Here is a 16,390-nt window from a genome sequence, read left to right as displayed (position 1 = left end):
ACCCATGCTACACCACTCCACAGTTTAATGAAAATTGGTATGGTCGTTTTTACATAAGGTTACCAACACACGCCACATTACCTTTTTGCCCTGCGCTGTCGCTGGGGAGGAGGTAAATATCATAATTAACATAGACAGAAACATTTGTAGCCAACATTGTCTTGTGAATTAGCAGATTCATCTTCTGTTAATGTGGTTGTGCATAGTAATAAAAGTTAAAGGCATACACCTACATTAAAGTAGCACAGAAATGGACGTTTGAGATCATCTAACTTCCGTAGTTTTACGTATTTCCAACGCAAACAAGCTATGAGGGTGGGATATAGTTTAGAGGAATTTGATTGGAACATTGACAAGTGGACAGGTTTTAAGAACTTCAGACAGATTCGATAGAAGGATAGCGTTGATTGACGGGTGGATGTCGTGAGATTATTGGCCTAAAATCTAAGGTACCTGTTGTCATTGCACGTGACCTACCGTTTTCCAGGAAGTAAGAAATTATATACTGTACTTTGATATGAGATTACAACAAAAGTAGGATTTTGGCATACATCGTTGAATAGATGAACACTATGACCAATTATGTGAACCAAAATGGGACAGAATGCTTTTTTTTATTTCAGTGCGACTTTAAAACCACCTTGTGTAGGTCCCCCTCCCGTCGAGGTATGGACTCCACCTCGGAAGGTGTCCTCTGGTATATTTGGATTTCTGCATATATTTGTATCTACTGTAAATTTGTATCTTTGGATTTCTTTGTATTTGATTGATGCTGCAACGGATGCAAGGATCAATAAAGTAGGCATTACTAGGCCTACCTATTACGATTTTATTACATTATACATTTGAAATGGATTACATTATTGGGAGTTATTTCACTATTATTAGGCCATTAGTTGCTACAGGCCTATAAAAAGCTAATATATTGTTAGAGTGAATTATTTCCTCATAACTTTAAAAACTCAAAGGGTCAGAGCTATTTTGGCGGCACAAGGGGGACCTACACAATATTAGGTAGGTGGCTGATCGGTGTAGGTATATTTAGATTCCCAACAGGGAAATAAACAGTTTGGCTGAAGGCCACGGTATTGAGTAAATATATATTGTCATTACTTAGTTTGGAAAGGTGTTGGGAATGATTTGAATTGTTCTGCAACTGTAGAATTATATTTTTCCTTGTCGGTTGGCTAGCCAGTCCCCATAATTTGTTGGCTCTCAACAAATGGCCTATTGTCTGGCAGGCAGTCGTCTGCCCCGTGTTTTTGTCAGCAGACAGTAGCATAAAGAACTACGCCTCCCAAGTTAGCATGAGAAAGATTTTGACGCAGCCCAATCATATTTGATAAGAAGCCCAGTAGGCGGGTTTATTCTTGTGGGTAGGTGCTATCGTGCAGTATGGCGGACGATGGAGGCAGTTCGAGTGGACCAGTTGACACAAGTGGCGGACAGGGGACATCAGATGAGTCGGACGGGCTCAGTCTTGGAGGGATGTTGTTAAATTTCAGTATTTTAGTTCTAATAGTTGGGGTCTGTTATGCAGTTTATCGGCGATGGGGTAGAAGAATCGGTGCTGACGGGGCCCAGGGAAGCGAGGCCCCGTCTCTTCCTAAGATGAGAAGACGTGATTTCACTTTGGAACAACTGAGGGAATATGATGGACTTCAGAATCCCCGAATCATGTTGGCAGTCAACATGAAAGTCTTCGATGTCACCACTGGCAAAAAGTTTTATGGACGAGGTAAGGGCGCGGGGGATAGGACGGGGTTAACATTTTCAACTGCAGATTGCTATAGCTGTCAACTCCATGGATACCATCAGTATTTGGGCGCAATAAAGCTTGCTAACCTGCAGCTAGCTGTGGTAGCTATTGTGTACAAGCTGTAACTAACGTTAGAAAAGCGCGAACTAATCGTGCTAAGCGATGCGAGACATTCTGATACCCAACGTTACGTTCAAACATAAACTGCATGTCGTAACGTTACAGTTAGTGTGGGTTGGACCCTGGCTTGGTTTCGCTAACGAAGCAAGTAGCTAACGTTATGATTAATTTAGCTGGCTAGCTCCCCACCTGAATGATAACTGCTACACAGTTGGCTAGCTCGCAAGCTGCGTGGTTGTACTGTGAACTGTACTATCAACAAGCTAGCAGCACCCTTTCATTGCTTACTTCTTAGCTAGCACTAGCCGATGAGATTAACGTTAGCTGCTTGCTTGGTGGGTAGGTAGCACTAATGTCACCACATAGCTAGTAATAGCTGTCTTCAGATTAGGGGACCAGTTGTAAAACAAAGTTTGCTAGCTAGCAGTATCTAGACTAACTAATGTTAGCGAGCTAGTTAACTTTAACGTTATATGTCTAAACAGAATCATTCATGCTAGCTAGCTACTAGCCAGCTAGCTTACAATCGAGTGCTAGCTAATGTTATGTAACTAGCTTGCTAGATATTTTGCCAACTAGCTAGCTACGTTGTAGCTGCAAGAAGAGCAGATATCGACTACGTGCAGATACACAACTAGTCCAGTTTGCATTGGACAGCGTAATTTTAGCGAAGTTAACATTGGCTGAAAATGCATTTGCAGACTCACTGGAACCAGCAGTTGTAACTATAGCCACAACAATGGCTTCCTGACTACAGACATTATAATATTCATTGTAAATGGCCTTGTTAACATGATCACGAAGTAAGAACAATCTGCAACATCATAGAATTAGTGTCGGATTATGCAAGCCAAACTAAATGCAAGGTATATTCATATTCAAACAACATGTAATTGATCCATAAATAAAGAGATTTTTTATTATTATTTTGGAACACAGTAAACGTTGAGGGTTACATGTATGCACAGTCAACTTTGGGGGATAAGGGTAGTAGTTTGCCAACATTTTCTTTAAAAGCTGGTTGACCCACCCAAGGCATCATATACTCACATGCTGATCAGATGATACATTTATTTGCTACTTCAAAACACTGATCCTGCTTTTTAGTGTAGATCACAGGAGTTGCAACTTCTGACACTTCTGTGTTGACTGTCTTTGCAGATGGCCCTTATGGGATCTTCGCTGGCCGAGACGCATCAAGAGGGTTGGCTACTTTCTGCCTGGAGAAGGAAACTCTTAGGGATGACTATGATGATTTGTCTGACCTAAATGCTGTACAGATGGAGAGTGTCAGAGAGTGGGAGATGCAGTTCATGGGTAAGTTTTTTCCCCTCTTTTCGCAGAAAGTTAAATTGTCATGTGACACGATTGACCGGTGCTTATTGTTGGTTTGGGCTTATTCTTCCCTTTGATTTATTCTTACAGAAAAATATGATTATGTTGGCCGGCTGTTGAAGCCTGGGGATGAACCGTCCGAGTATACTGATGAGGAGGACATCAAGGATCACCTGAAACACGACTGAGCTGTTTACCCGTGCGACCAAAGCCAGAACCCAAACAGCTGCGACCGCCTGCGCTTCCCAGACCACCACCCTGTCATTCTACCCTTCTATCAGGAACCGCAGCTGTTCTGGGTGGACAGTCTCTCGAGGCCCTGGCACCTAGACCTCCTGTTCCATCTTACTGATAACCACCAACAGAATTTGAGAAACTGTTAATGGGGGATTTTAATGACAATAACAAGCCTGGGTTCTGTGCTAAACCAATATTGAAAAAAGGAAAATGAAGACAAACCATTTTACTCAATTTCTCTGGGGACGTCACAGTTGTATTAATGTGAAACAAACATTATGGTTGTCACATAGTGCTTGGTGGAGCTTGTGTAGAGGGGCTTGACAGTCAGAATACAATTGTCAAAGAAATCAAGGAGTGAGTTTGGAAACGTATCTTGTTTTATCTGTCACATCCTTCACCTGAACCGCTTTAGCATTCAATTTGAAAGTATATCAAATGATCAGTTAATCGTTTGCCTGTTGGACATTTTGAAGAAAAAAATGTTCATTTTTTTCCCATTGGAGAGGCAGTGCTGTGGCCTAACCAAAGGCAATGGTAGGGGGTGGGGGGGAGTCACACTTTTTTGTTGTTTGTAGTGTATGCACTACTAGTTCATCTTTGTTTGTCACCATGTGATTGTATTTGTGGGATAGCATAGTGGGTGTGTTTGGGGGTGGGGGGGGGGCAGTAAAGGTCATTGCCATAAACAAAATATTCAGACTCTTCAGTTCAGATTGAATTGTTTATTGGGAATACAAAGGGAAGGTCAAACGACAGTTAATAATCAAATCGACTGTTTACTTGATTCAGCTGCAAGTCTGTAGAAGCCCCCCTAAAATGGTCAAAGTAGTAATTGTGCCTTATTTTGTTTGTATTATACAACTTAAATCCTGACCAGTCTAAAAAGAGTTAGACAGGGTTCCCACGGTCATGGAAATTCTGGAAAAATCATGGATTTTGACATTTCATTTTCCAGGCTTGGAAATGCTCTGAAATATTATAAAATATCCCCAAATCTTTGGAAAAGTCATGGAAATTTGAAATTGACCTGAAATGATCATGGGTCCTGCTATTAAATTTGTTTGTAAGCTCATCACATTCATATATATTTGTCATTCTTCAAATTGTAGTCCACATGTATGCCCTCAATTCCACAAACATCGCAAGTTTACCTTTATCCATTATGCAGAAATATAGTCATGGAAATTCAAGAAGCTATGGGTTAATCCTGGAAACGTTGACATTTTATGGAAAGAAAATGAGTGGGAACCCTGGTTAAAGAACGATCTCCCCCATGATGTCTTTGTTTCATGGAAGTGTTCCTAAAAAAACAGTTTAAGAATAGGTCAGACTAAAAAGGCATGATTTCATCAGTCCACTCAGAGATCGTAATATTTCTGCACATCACAACCTTGTAAATAGACCATCCAAAGTACTCAGTGTTACTGCCATATTTATGTAGTTGGTGAACTCCATATATTGCTGTGTATTGGCCAAAAGCCCCCTTTTTTTCTGTTTCTTTGCTGAAGTTCTTTTTAAACGTGGGTGGATTTCACAAGGAACGTTTCAAGTGCTGTGGGATGGGATGGGGATATGATCAAATTTGGGAGCAGTTGCTTATCCTGTAAATATATATCTATCATTTTATTAAAGCATGTGCAACAGTTGTGAGCTATGCTGAATTCCCGCCATGTCATGTATTTACAGTAAATGTTGGGTGTGTCTGCGCGCCAGGGACAGGACGGGATTTGTTCATGCATAATAAACTGATTTGGTTAATACACCTGTGTTCTTTGTGCTACTTTTTGTGTGCAATGACAATGCAAAAAATAATTTGAAAGTTTGATGGATTTGGTGAGAAGTCCACCTTTTAACCTACTTTTGAACATTTACCTTATTTGGTTTAAAATTAGAGGGACAGTGCACATTAATTTACATTAATGTAAATATGCCAGTGTTAGCCAGTGTGGCTAGTTTTCAACTGCAGTCCCTGGGCAGATGTTATTGCAGCTCTGAAAAAGAATATGGCATATAAAATATTTAAAAAGTGAAGTGAAAACATTCTATATAGCAGAAAATAATGGTGCTTTTCATCTCATTTTGGGACAGTCCCCTTTAAAATGCATGTTTGATATAATAGGCCAACACACTAGATTCATCTTTTCCATAACCATTTAACCAGTTTATTGGTTTTGTGGGGGGCATTAAGGTCCGGGTGGGATGAAGATTGGATCCATTAAAACTAAAAGTGGAAGAGTCATCCATCAATCTCTGCAGAAGGACAGTGGTATGCGAGGCTATGACAGTGGAGGAACCTTGAGCCCCACCCCCCTGCAGCCGAGGATCAGATTCAGCAGGATTAGCAGCATAGTGTTCTGCGCAGTAGCGCCCCTGCTATCATGTTCAGGCCCATCGCTGAACTGCACTTTCTGAGTTGTGTGCCTACCATTTTTGCAACATTTATTCCGATATCAGTGGGAAGGAATTTAAAAGTTAGTCTTTTCAGTCCTCGCAGTGACAGTTTGACTAGAAAGAGGTGGGCTGGCGTGGGCAATAGCCCTAGTGATAGCGTTTGCGGATCAACGTTTGGGTCATTCTTATGTAATAACAATCCTCGTTGGGTGGACTGAGTTGGCGGTTTCTGCATCATAAAGGGTGAGTAAAACGGCAGGCTTTAGCACACATCATTCTTTGCATATCATTGAAAGTATAATGCAATAAATGAGTAGTTTAATATGATGCCAATGCCACAGTTCCCAATTCGCTGCACGGGGATCCATTCATCAACTTTATCACTTAAGTTCTGGAGGACCCGATCATTCATAACACTGGCTACCATCATACAATGAAATATTACTGAGAAGTATCCTCTCTCTTCACGCTAGATGCCATTCACCATCACGCTATGATGACAAGCAGTCAACACATAGCACTGAACAGCGAGGCAGAGTATTCCCGTGAGAGATGGGTGTAACGCGCTTCGAAAGTAACGCGTTACTGTAACATATCCTATTGCTTTTGGCAGTAACTAAGAAATCTAACGCGTTACAGATAGGATTTTGGCAATGTTATTACAGTTACTATGTCGTTACAGTTACGTATGCGTTTCTGACCGCCACACTGTGGCTAAGAGCTCGGGGAAGAAGGAAGTGTATTGTTTGTGTGTTTGTATGTTGATTGCTGTCATTGATACCACGGAAGGGAGACTGAGAGGGGAGGATGATTGATTGGTAAAGAGGTTCTGAGGGGGTGGGAGTAGAGCCTGCAACTTAGACCTCTGACCACAGCTCACCTGGGATCTGCATTGCTACACCGCAACGCACGCATATCCCACGAAGAGAACACAACGATGGCTGCGTTTTTGTAATGGATATAGCTCAAATTACTTTGAGTTGATCAAAGAAAAGGGCAATCACGTCATAGTGAAGTGCAATCTACGTCTAGGACAGACGAGGGAAGTGTCTAAGGCGAAAAAGCAGAGAGTATTTCTCTGGAAACCATGTTTGAACCCTGAGACATAAGGAGATTTGTGGCAGAGCATGTTGTCGAAGATTTTTGACCTCTGTCAATAGAACCACCAACTTTTAGAAAGCTTGATTGAAAATTCCTTGCAAAACCAACAAGGTAAGCTAGCTAACATTGTCAATGTATGGATGTATGAATGGGATTCTTTAAAACCCCTGCAACCAAATCAACTGGAGAAGCTTAATGTATGGATTCATTTCCTCTTCTAAAAGGGCACAGCATAGGGAGGGAAAGTGAAAACATGCGCCCCTAGCGGATTTGTTCCTATCGGAGAGTAGTTTCAATGTAAACTCCCATAGACCAGATTTTCTAATAATTAGACCTACTACGAAGACATTTCGGTGAAGTTATCAAAACAAAAACTTGTCAGTGTCTTTACAGTAATAACCTACTAACTGTGAGAATTTCAAACAGTATTTCGCCTTCTTTCACATTTTTGAAATTGCTCCATACGTTTCATAAATGGACTACAAAACCAGGCGCGCTTATGTAGCCTACTTCACTCATGCGAACCAGGGCAGGTCAAGCCTGGCTTATGTGTGTTGGCTGGCTTGTTTCTGTGCGGGACTGGTAGGACGGTAATGTCTGATAAATAAAGATGGGTCTTGTCACCTGGACACATCAGTTCTAATGCTTCCAATGCTAATCCAGCACAATGAGAGCGGGATAGCCAGTAAGCTCATGGGCTCAAAAAAGCAGTTACACTGATGATTCCTGTAATGTTAGCTATTTTGCTGCAATGGGTTCAACTTTTGTTTCTGGATAAAGGTCATGACTTGCTGTTTTGCACTTCCCTTTAGGTGGTGAATAAGTAGACCCAGGACACAGTGGGTTATTTGGACATCTACTAGGATCTTGATATTATATTGATATGAAGATATGAAAGTAAAGTATTTGCCCTTAGAAGTAGATTGTAATTAAAATGGTTCTTAACTAAGTAACCTAAGTGTAGGCAGACTTGAAAGGTCAATTGTAATAATATCATGAATTAACAATTGTAAACATAGTACTCAACAGAATAGGTAATACTCAAGTCTTGATTGAAATTTTTCCTAAATGCTTTATTAAACATACAGACATGCACATTAAACGTAGCCATAAGTGGCTATTTTGCATGTGCTCTCAGGACATGTTGTGGTTGTGACCATCTTTGTAAAGAAGAGAGGCATGTAATGCACATGTATACAGTAGTACAGAGTCAGTTGTCTATTGTATAGACAAGGTGTTCAATTGCTCAAGTGTTGTCAGGTGTTGGTTCGAGTGTTTGAGTGTACAGTGGTGCATAGTCAGTTGTCTATTGTATAGACAAGGTGCAAGGTGTCACGTGTTCACTTGTTGGTCCAGGGGGTGGCATGTGTGCCATTGTTATAATTAGAGTGAGGGCCTATGTATAGTACAACCAGAGTACTATAAACAACTGACTCTGCACCACTGTACACTCGAACCAACACCTGACAACACTTGAGCAATTGAACACCTTGTCTATACAATAGACAACTGACTCTGCACTACTGTACACTCTATCACTTGAATCAACACCCGAAAACACTTGAGCAATTGAACACCTTGTCTATACAATAGAGAACTTACTCTGCACTACTGTATACTACTGTACAGTATACTTGACATGTTATGTAATTGCACTGCCTGTATCATGGACACAGTTACAGCCATCCATGATCAGATACTGCTGTCTGGCCATGTCCTGTCCGGGTGGGGCTTGCACCTGAAGACCATCTTTGGGGGGGCTGGACATCAGCGTTGCACAGCAGCCGACACCTGACTAGTGTTGCATCACGGTGTTCTCTGGTCTCAACCACACCAGGCATCCCAGCATCAAAGCTGCAACAGAACTGAAGGGAGATAGTGCATTAAAATAGTGCATTGAAATATTGTCCAAAAATACCATTTACATAAAGCCTTTTTTGTGTCGCGTAGACATACAGTACATTTAATCTGCATAATAACATGATATGGTGGTGAATAAAAACAGTGGTCAGAGCAGATTCCTGGTGCCACAGCACAGGTGGTGTTGTAGTCCTATCCCCAACTGAAAATATTGATCTAGTGATTAGTCAACCCATTGCTAAATCACAAACTACTAAGCTATCCCATAGGAATGAGCCTAGAACCATACCAGCTGAGCAAGCTGATTTTGCTAGCTACCTAACCTAGCCCTAATGATATTCTCCTGCTCGATTGCTGTGCAACATATCAACTGACCAGTTGTGAAAATGTATTTCACAACACTGGTTATTCTAGCCAACAATGTCAAATATAGAGGGTTTTCACGGCCCGTCATCTGTCGGCCATGTTGGAGGTTGACGCTACTGAATGAAGATAGCTAGCTAGATAGATAGATCAATAGACAGGTAGATAGACCTATCTATCAACCTATCTATCTAGTCGTTAGCCTAAACCCGAGCTTACACCTGCTAAACCTAAGCTTAAACCTCCAACATGGCCGGCCGTGAAAACCCTCTATATGTGACACTTGTTTTGGCTGTCTGGCACAATATGGTTAGCTACATTAGCTAGTCACAAGACAGTCCCAGTCAGCTGACGTAGCATAGCTTTAGATGACAACAAGTTTGCTTGCTGTGTGAATAGTTTAGCTACGTATGTTGTGAGGCAAGGGTTGGTAACAAGGACTAGCTAGCTTGTAGTAGATAACCTTAGCTAAAGCACTTTGAGAGAAAGTGCACAGTATCTCCAACTCCCCGGGCCTTGAGTTAGCTAGCTAGCGCGTTAGCTAGCACTAGCTAACGTTAGCTAGCTATCATTGGGCTTCATTTCCTGAACTTAGCTTTAGCTTAGCGTGCAGCCAGGTTATGGGTTACTGTTTACTTCAGATATTACTCTACATTTCAACCAGACATTCCAGCGAAACCAGGTAGTCAAAATAACTTACCTGATACAAAATGGGCACTACAAATGCGGGCATTTCTGATGATGTCCTCAGTCCAGTCCGTACGCTTAATAATGGCTTGTAGCCACAGGTGAATTAGTCTGTCTTCCTCTGCTACTGTTTCAAGAATGCGCGCGCATACTTGTGCTGACTAGGCTGTAAAAGGGTCTATAATTAACAAATATGACCCACGCTCGTTTATTTATGGCCGATGGCTCTACCACATAAATTCAATAACTGACATAGAACCACCAGGTAACCGCATTTTTAAATAACTTCTATAACATCCAGTGACAAAATACGTCACAGTACCTTGGTATGTCCACACCAAGGATTTAACTCACAATCTCTACAGTGATAGGCAGCACACTATCCACTCGGCCACCGCTGACCTGGGAAATCAGTGGAGTCTTTTTATTTTGATGTTATGGGACCATTGCTTCTTGTGGTAGCAACATAGAACTGCAGGGGTGTAACGGTACATGTATTCGTACCGTACGGTAAGGGGCTTTCGGTACGGTACAGACATGTGCCGAACGAACCGAACGGTACAGACGTGCCGAGCGACCTGACAGAGCATTCGAGCAGATCCCTTTCAGAAGACTGGCGCAAAATATTTGTCACAATTGTGACAATGGGCTTTCTTAATCGACTCTTGTGAAATAGAGCCACACTTTTAACCTTTCACTCTCTCTGCCATCGCTTCTGTCACTGTGAAAACGAGTCTCCTCGCATCGCAAGCGTGTGTGTGCGTCCCCCCACCCCCCTCCCTCAGTTCGGCTCGCTCACACAGCGAAATAGGCTATACATGGGGACCTTTGTAATCCATCTCCCATGTCTGTAATTTGTCAAGTAGGCTACTAATTGTACCGCAAGTTACTTAGGCCTACCATATTTTGCCAAGCACAAGTCATTTGATATAGGCTACAGTCCCGTGCGACGTGTCTGTGATTTGGAAACGAGTAGGTGAGCAGTGTCATCAAATCAGCGGGATAATGGTAGCCTAATTAAATAGCCTACAGACTTTGCATCCCGTGCTTCATAAAAGAAATATCTTGCCTATAAACCAACAATTGGGCAACTGTAGCCTAGACTACATGTATAATGTAACAAGTAGGCTAAGCAGAAAGCAGAACTCACATTTGTCAGTGGGCTCGCGTTGATATTCAGTCATCCTCATTACCGTCCTCCTGAGGTAAAACTATTCATTCTGTTCGTTTGACTTAGCCTAATGCACCGTAATGAAACACAGGTAGGCTAAGGGAATCATTTCTATATCACGGAGGTCCCAATGTAGGCTATAGTCCTTGCAATGAGAGAAATGAAACTCTGAAGCTGCACACAGCACGCGCTCGTTTGTACACGCACGTTTGCACACATAGTCTATATCTCTGTGGGAAAAAGGCAGATTTATTTTTTAGTAAAGATTTTAATTTATTTCGTTTCATTTTTTATTGCATTTAATTCGTTTTAAATAGGCGATTCAAAATCATATTTTTAAGTAGGCTATTAGTTTTTATTTAATTTGATTTACTTGTATGGTGGAGGACCAATGAGCCCACATTCCCTCATCTGGCCAAGTTGGCAAAGCACTATCTTGCTGTACCTGCGACAAGGTGAGAGGGTCTTTTCTACTGCTGGGGACATCGTCACTGCCAGCAGGTCTTCCCTGTCTGCTCACAGTGTTGACAAGTTGATTTTTCTGGCCAAAAATATGAAGGTCGAGTGAAGTGGGGTAAATGGGGTATGAATGAGGGGGAAACACTTAAAAGAAAAATAAAAAGTTACTTGACACAGCATTGTAGGCTATTCCACTGGTCAACATTGTTTTTTTGTTTTATGTTGTTGTTGTTTTTTGGGTGGGGGGCAGTGATGCAGCCTGAAAGGTATTGCTGTTTGTAAAAAAAAAAAAAAAAGATTGATTCAAGTTCATTTTTAAAGAATAGAAAAGGAATCAGAGTAGCACTGGCGCGCCGCTCCTGAACCGAACCGAACCGAACTGAGACGTCCGTACCGAGGTACGTTTTCGTACCGTTACTACTAACCTGAAGGAAGGACTGAGGGAGGGATAAAGCGGCATTACCTCTCCCTTTGTGCCAACGCACAAAAAGCAATAAAATAATCGATTCTTGGGAGTTGGGAATCGACTCAGGAATCGTGGCATTAAGAATCGCGATCCTTTCAAGAATCGATTCTTTGGAGCACCCCTAACTACAATACAGTGATTTTTAAAAGGCCTACTCACAGAATTTAAGCATTCATTTTGTGCCAATATTGAATCGATTTGATACTTTGAAGACACAAAAATGGTTTTGAATTAGAAAACTGGTTGAATTCAATTCATCTGCACATTAAAAAAAAAGATTGATGTAGGCTTAGCTCATCAAATAGGCTACTGGTTTGCTGTATTGTATACTTTTATTTTCATTCTCTAATATGTCCTAGATTGTTCTAATATTAATAAAAATGGCATAGAAAATTATTGCCAACGGATTGTGTCTTGTCATGTCATTATGTTACATTAGAAGGCTTTAGGTCTTGTGTTGTATTGTACACTCTTCCAGTTTATAATGCCCATGGTCATACCTCTGCGGTTATTTCGATGAACTCAAATAAGTAACTAGTAACAAGTTACTATAGACATATTGTAAATAGTAACGTGTTACACTCAAATGAACCTAACTAGTGATGTGTAAGGTTTTGAAAAGTGACTTACCTAACACTGATTACCGTAGTTCTACTCTATTAAATGTTTACTTGAAAATAAAACTTTGTTTGATAACGTTTTGCATGTATCCTGGTAGGAAGTAATAACATGGCAGAGCATCTGTCCCAGAGCGAACTGGACTATCCTTTCAAACTTCTGGAGTATATCAATGGCTTCAGAATCTCAAAGGTAAAGGCCTACCTTTGAGACTTTATTTACTTACCTATTATGTGATGTCCATATGTTCTTTATGCATGTAGAGTGGTGATGAAATAAAAAAGAAGGAAATGATTTTACTCATCTTCCACCAGTCTGTCTGAGTGTGTGATTATTCCTTCATCATATACCCCGGTCTTTCTAGGTGATATTCTCAGCCTGTGAGTTGGGGGTCTTTGACCTCCTGTTGCAGTCCCAGAAGCCCCTGAGCGCGGAGCATGTGGCTGGGGAGCTGGGCACCAGCTCAGACGGCATGGAGAGGCTTCTTGATGTGCTGGTGGGCATTGAGATACTGGAGGTGGAGACGATAGAGGGGACAGGTAAAGTCTTCAACCCGTATTAAACTGCAGTAGCATCGCCTTTATCAACTATATTCATATCCTGTGTACGTACGTACACTTGTAGGACTTCAGAAAGACCAAAGCCCCCCCATCTGTAGCAACAGGATGGAGGTTGAGCGTGTCGCCAGCTTCAAGTTTCTGGGTGTCAGCATCTCTGAGGACCTTTCTTGGTCCCTCAACACCTCAATCCCGGTCAAGAAGGCTCTTATTCCTGAGGATACTTAGAAAAGCCCTTCTGTCTCCTCAGATTCTAGTGAACTTCCACTGCTGCACCATTGAGAGCATCTTCGCCAAATGCATCACAGTCTGGTATGGCAAATGTTCTGCCTCAGACTGGAAAACATTGCAGAGGGTGGTGAAAACTGCCCAACGCATCACTGTTACTCCACTCCACTCAATTGAGGCTGTCCAACACAAGCAGTGTCTGTGGAGGTGCGCAGCATCGTCAGGGACACCTCCAAGCCTCAGCCTGTTAGCCCTCCTCCTCTCTGGGCGCAACAGGAATCTCTGTCCCAGGACCAGGTTCAGGAACAGCTTACTCCCCTCAGCTGTCACCTTGCTGAACTCTGCACCAACGTGACTTACTCCAGTGACTGAACTTTTGCACATTTGTATATAGTTTCTTAGCATAGATAGTGTCTTACTTGTAGACAGTAGACAGTATAAGTGTATTTATATCACTCTGTTCATACTGTCAATACTGTTCATACTGTAGGCTATATACCATAGCTTTTTCATATCTCTCATATTCTATTATACATATTGTACATTACACTGCACTGCACTTTACTGGTTCTTTCACACTTCTGATTAGATGTTAAACTACATTTTGTTGTCCCAGTACTTGTACTATGTGCAACGACAATGAAGTAGAATCTTATCTAATCCATTTTTGTATTAGTTTTCTACAGTAATACCGATGTGGCAAATCTCTACCTTGCCAAAGGCAGCTCAAAATCTCTTCATAACATGATAGTCTACCAGTCTGAAACCATCTACCCACTCTGGAACAACCTTGTGGATGCGGTGAGGTGGGTTGGAAAGTCTGTGGCAGCAAACTGAGTATGCATAGAAATAAAGCTTTCAATGTACAATATCAAGCAATGGTTGATGGTCCCATTATATTGTACAGGGAAGGGAAGAACCAAAATGAAAAGACCTTTGGCCTTTCAGCTGAGGACATCTTCCAAACCATTTATAGGTTGGTGTATAGACTAGTTAATATAGTATGTGAATAAAAAACTTGAACACATGTATATTAAATGCTTAAATTCTATGTCACATTCATTATGTTTTATAATGCTACTGCAGTATTTCTGTTCCAGATCTGATGAGGAGATGCTGAAGTTCATGGGGTTGATGAACTCATCGTGGGTCCTTGATGGACATGACATTGTGACAGCGTTCAGCCTGTCCTGTTTTAAGACAATGATAGACCTCGGGGGTATGTATTTTCAAACAGAAGCACCTGTTCTAAATGAGATGAACATATTTAGAGGGTGAACTCTTTTCAACCTTTAGGTGTAGTCTTTGCCTAAATTGTTAACCTTCTTGCAGCGGTCTTCATAATTATACACTGAATAAGATATAATAATTTGGTCACCATGTGTTAGTTTGTGATATCTTCCTTATTTAATGGATCATCTGTTGATTTCCTTCTCTTTTCCAGGTTGTTCTGGTGCCTTGGCCCGGGAGCTGGCTAAGGCCTACCCCTCTTCTTCAGTCACAGTGTTTGACCTTCCCAAAGTGATTAGAACTGCCAAGGAGCACTTCTATGAACAAGGGGACACCATTGTGTTCCAGGAAGGTGAGCGTCATTCAAATATGAATCAAAATATGAATCAAAATACAACTTAACCTCCAGTTGTCCACAATCAAACAAATGAGAGCCAAAGCCTGCTCTAGTGTTCATAAACGACACATATGCTGTGTATGCAGGAGATTTTTTTGATGGGGACATACCACCTGCTGATTTGTACATTCTGGCAAGAATTCTTCATGACTGGAAGGAGGAGAAGTGTGTGCGGTTACTGAAGAAGATCTATGCCTGTTGTCAACCAGGTGTGTGTGTGTGTGCTGACATTACACAGCGACCTCTACAATACACTAAATCCTTAATCCCCAAACAGATGTAAACAAAAACAGATGTATGTCTCTAGTACACATCTCTGTTTTTCTTTCCCTTTAGGTGGTGGGGTCCTCCTGGTGGAGTCTTTGCTGTTGGCGAACAGACGTGGCCCCGTCATGGCTCAGATCTTCTCCCTCAACATGCTGGTCCAGACCGAGGGGAAGGAGCATCCACCTTCCCAGTACTCTCACATGCTCTCAGCCGCAGGCTTCAACAACATCCAAGTCTGCCGAAGAGGGAAGACCTACGACGCTATCCTTGCCATTAAATGAGCCCCATCAGGGTACGGGGACATTGCTGAGGAGTTTACAAATCTGGTGAAGGCGTCTAGTTAGCTCCCGCTACCTTGTTTCTGTGAAACCTGTTAGATGTCTGGCTTGCCTGACCCTAGCCTTTTGGGTTGTGGTGGGACTGGAGTTAGTAAATCTCCCTCCACAAACCTAATTTTAGCCCTTAGCGTTTCAGTCACTGTCACCCTCTCAGTTGTCTGATGTGGTGGAAATTCTCAGGAATGATGTTGAATGTCGAGCATCAAATAGTAATGATTAAGTTTATTAAGCAATACCGGTACAATGGTTTTCTCAAGAAAAGGTTCGTTTCTCAGAGCAAGAGTGAGAGAACGAGCCCTGAGACCCCAAGTTACATTCGTTTATATAGGATCTTGGACGGTGTACCCACCCATCTTAGACAATCAGAAGGTTAGTTTGGTTATGACAGATATTACATTACAGTTACATTACAGTCATTTAGCAGACGCTTTTATCCAAAGCGACTAACAATAATTGTATTTAACGTAGGAAAAGCCAATGTACTACTACTTGCCAGAACTCACAAGTGCATCTTCTTTCTAAAACAAGTGAAGACATTATTGTATTCTAAGCATAGCATGTGTTAAATCTTCTAGACAGGCCTCAATGGGAAGTGGGCACCAACCCTTGGGAACATAGGCCAACTCACTGTCATTGTGTGAGAGAAAGGTCATATATAGTTTCACATCATTATTCTGGTATATTCCTGAAGGTCGCTCAGATTTAGACATTACTTCACAGGATATATAAGTTAACATGTACATGAGTTTAAACAACAAAATTCCATTTGACTGAGTGGCAAACATCCCAACTTGTGATGGCAC

The 16,390-nt window shown here is 41.6% G+C and overlaps 2 protein-coding genes across 2 annotated transcripts; both read left to right on the top strand.

Moving 5' to 3' along the window:
* Positions 1 to 1,395: 1,395 nt before the first annotated feature.
* On the top strand, positions 1,396 to 5,214 carry pgrmc2 (progesterone receptor membrane component 2; the record flags this gene model as incomplete). Its single annotated transcript, XM_084437981.1, has 3 exons — positions 1,396 to 1,738; positions 3,041 to 3,196; positions 3,305 to 5,214. The coding sequence occupies 3 exons, from the start codon at positions 1,396 to 1,398 to the stop codon at positions 3,400 to 3,402; spliced, it is 597 nt and encodes a 198-aa protein (XP_084294107.1). The 3' UTR covers positions 3,403 to 5,214.
* A 1,740-nt stretch (positions 5,215 to 6,954) lies between these two features.
* On the top strand, positions 6,955 to 15,888 carry asmt2 (acetylserotonin O-methyltransferase 2). Its single transcript, XM_084438871.1, has 9 exons — positions 6,955 to 7,057; positions 12,671 to 12,762; positions 12,935 to 13,109; positions 14,032 to 14,161; positions 14,263 to 14,331; positions 14,456 to 14,574; positions 14,800 to 14,937; positions 15,069 to 15,191; positions 15,319 to 15,888. The coding sequence occupies exons 2-9, from the start codon at positions 12,682 to 12,684 to the stop codon at positions 15,528 to 15,530; spliced, it is 1,047 nt and encodes a 348-aa protein (XP_084294997.1). The 5' UTR covers positions 6,955 to 7,057; positions 12,671 to 12,681; the 3' UTR covers positions 15,531 to 15,888.
* The last annotated feature ends 502 nt before the right edge of the window (positions 15,889 to 16,390 follow it).

Source organism: Borostomias antarcticus, assembly GCF_949987555.1.
Source record: "Borostomias antarcticus genome assembly, chromosome: 5".
In the NCBI taxonomy this organism is placed as follows: domain Eukaryota; kingdom Metazoa; phylum Chordata; class Actinopteri; order Stomiiformes; family Stomiidae; genus Borostomias; species Borostomias antarcticus.
This window is presented reverse-complemented; position numbering and strand designations above follow the sequence as displayed.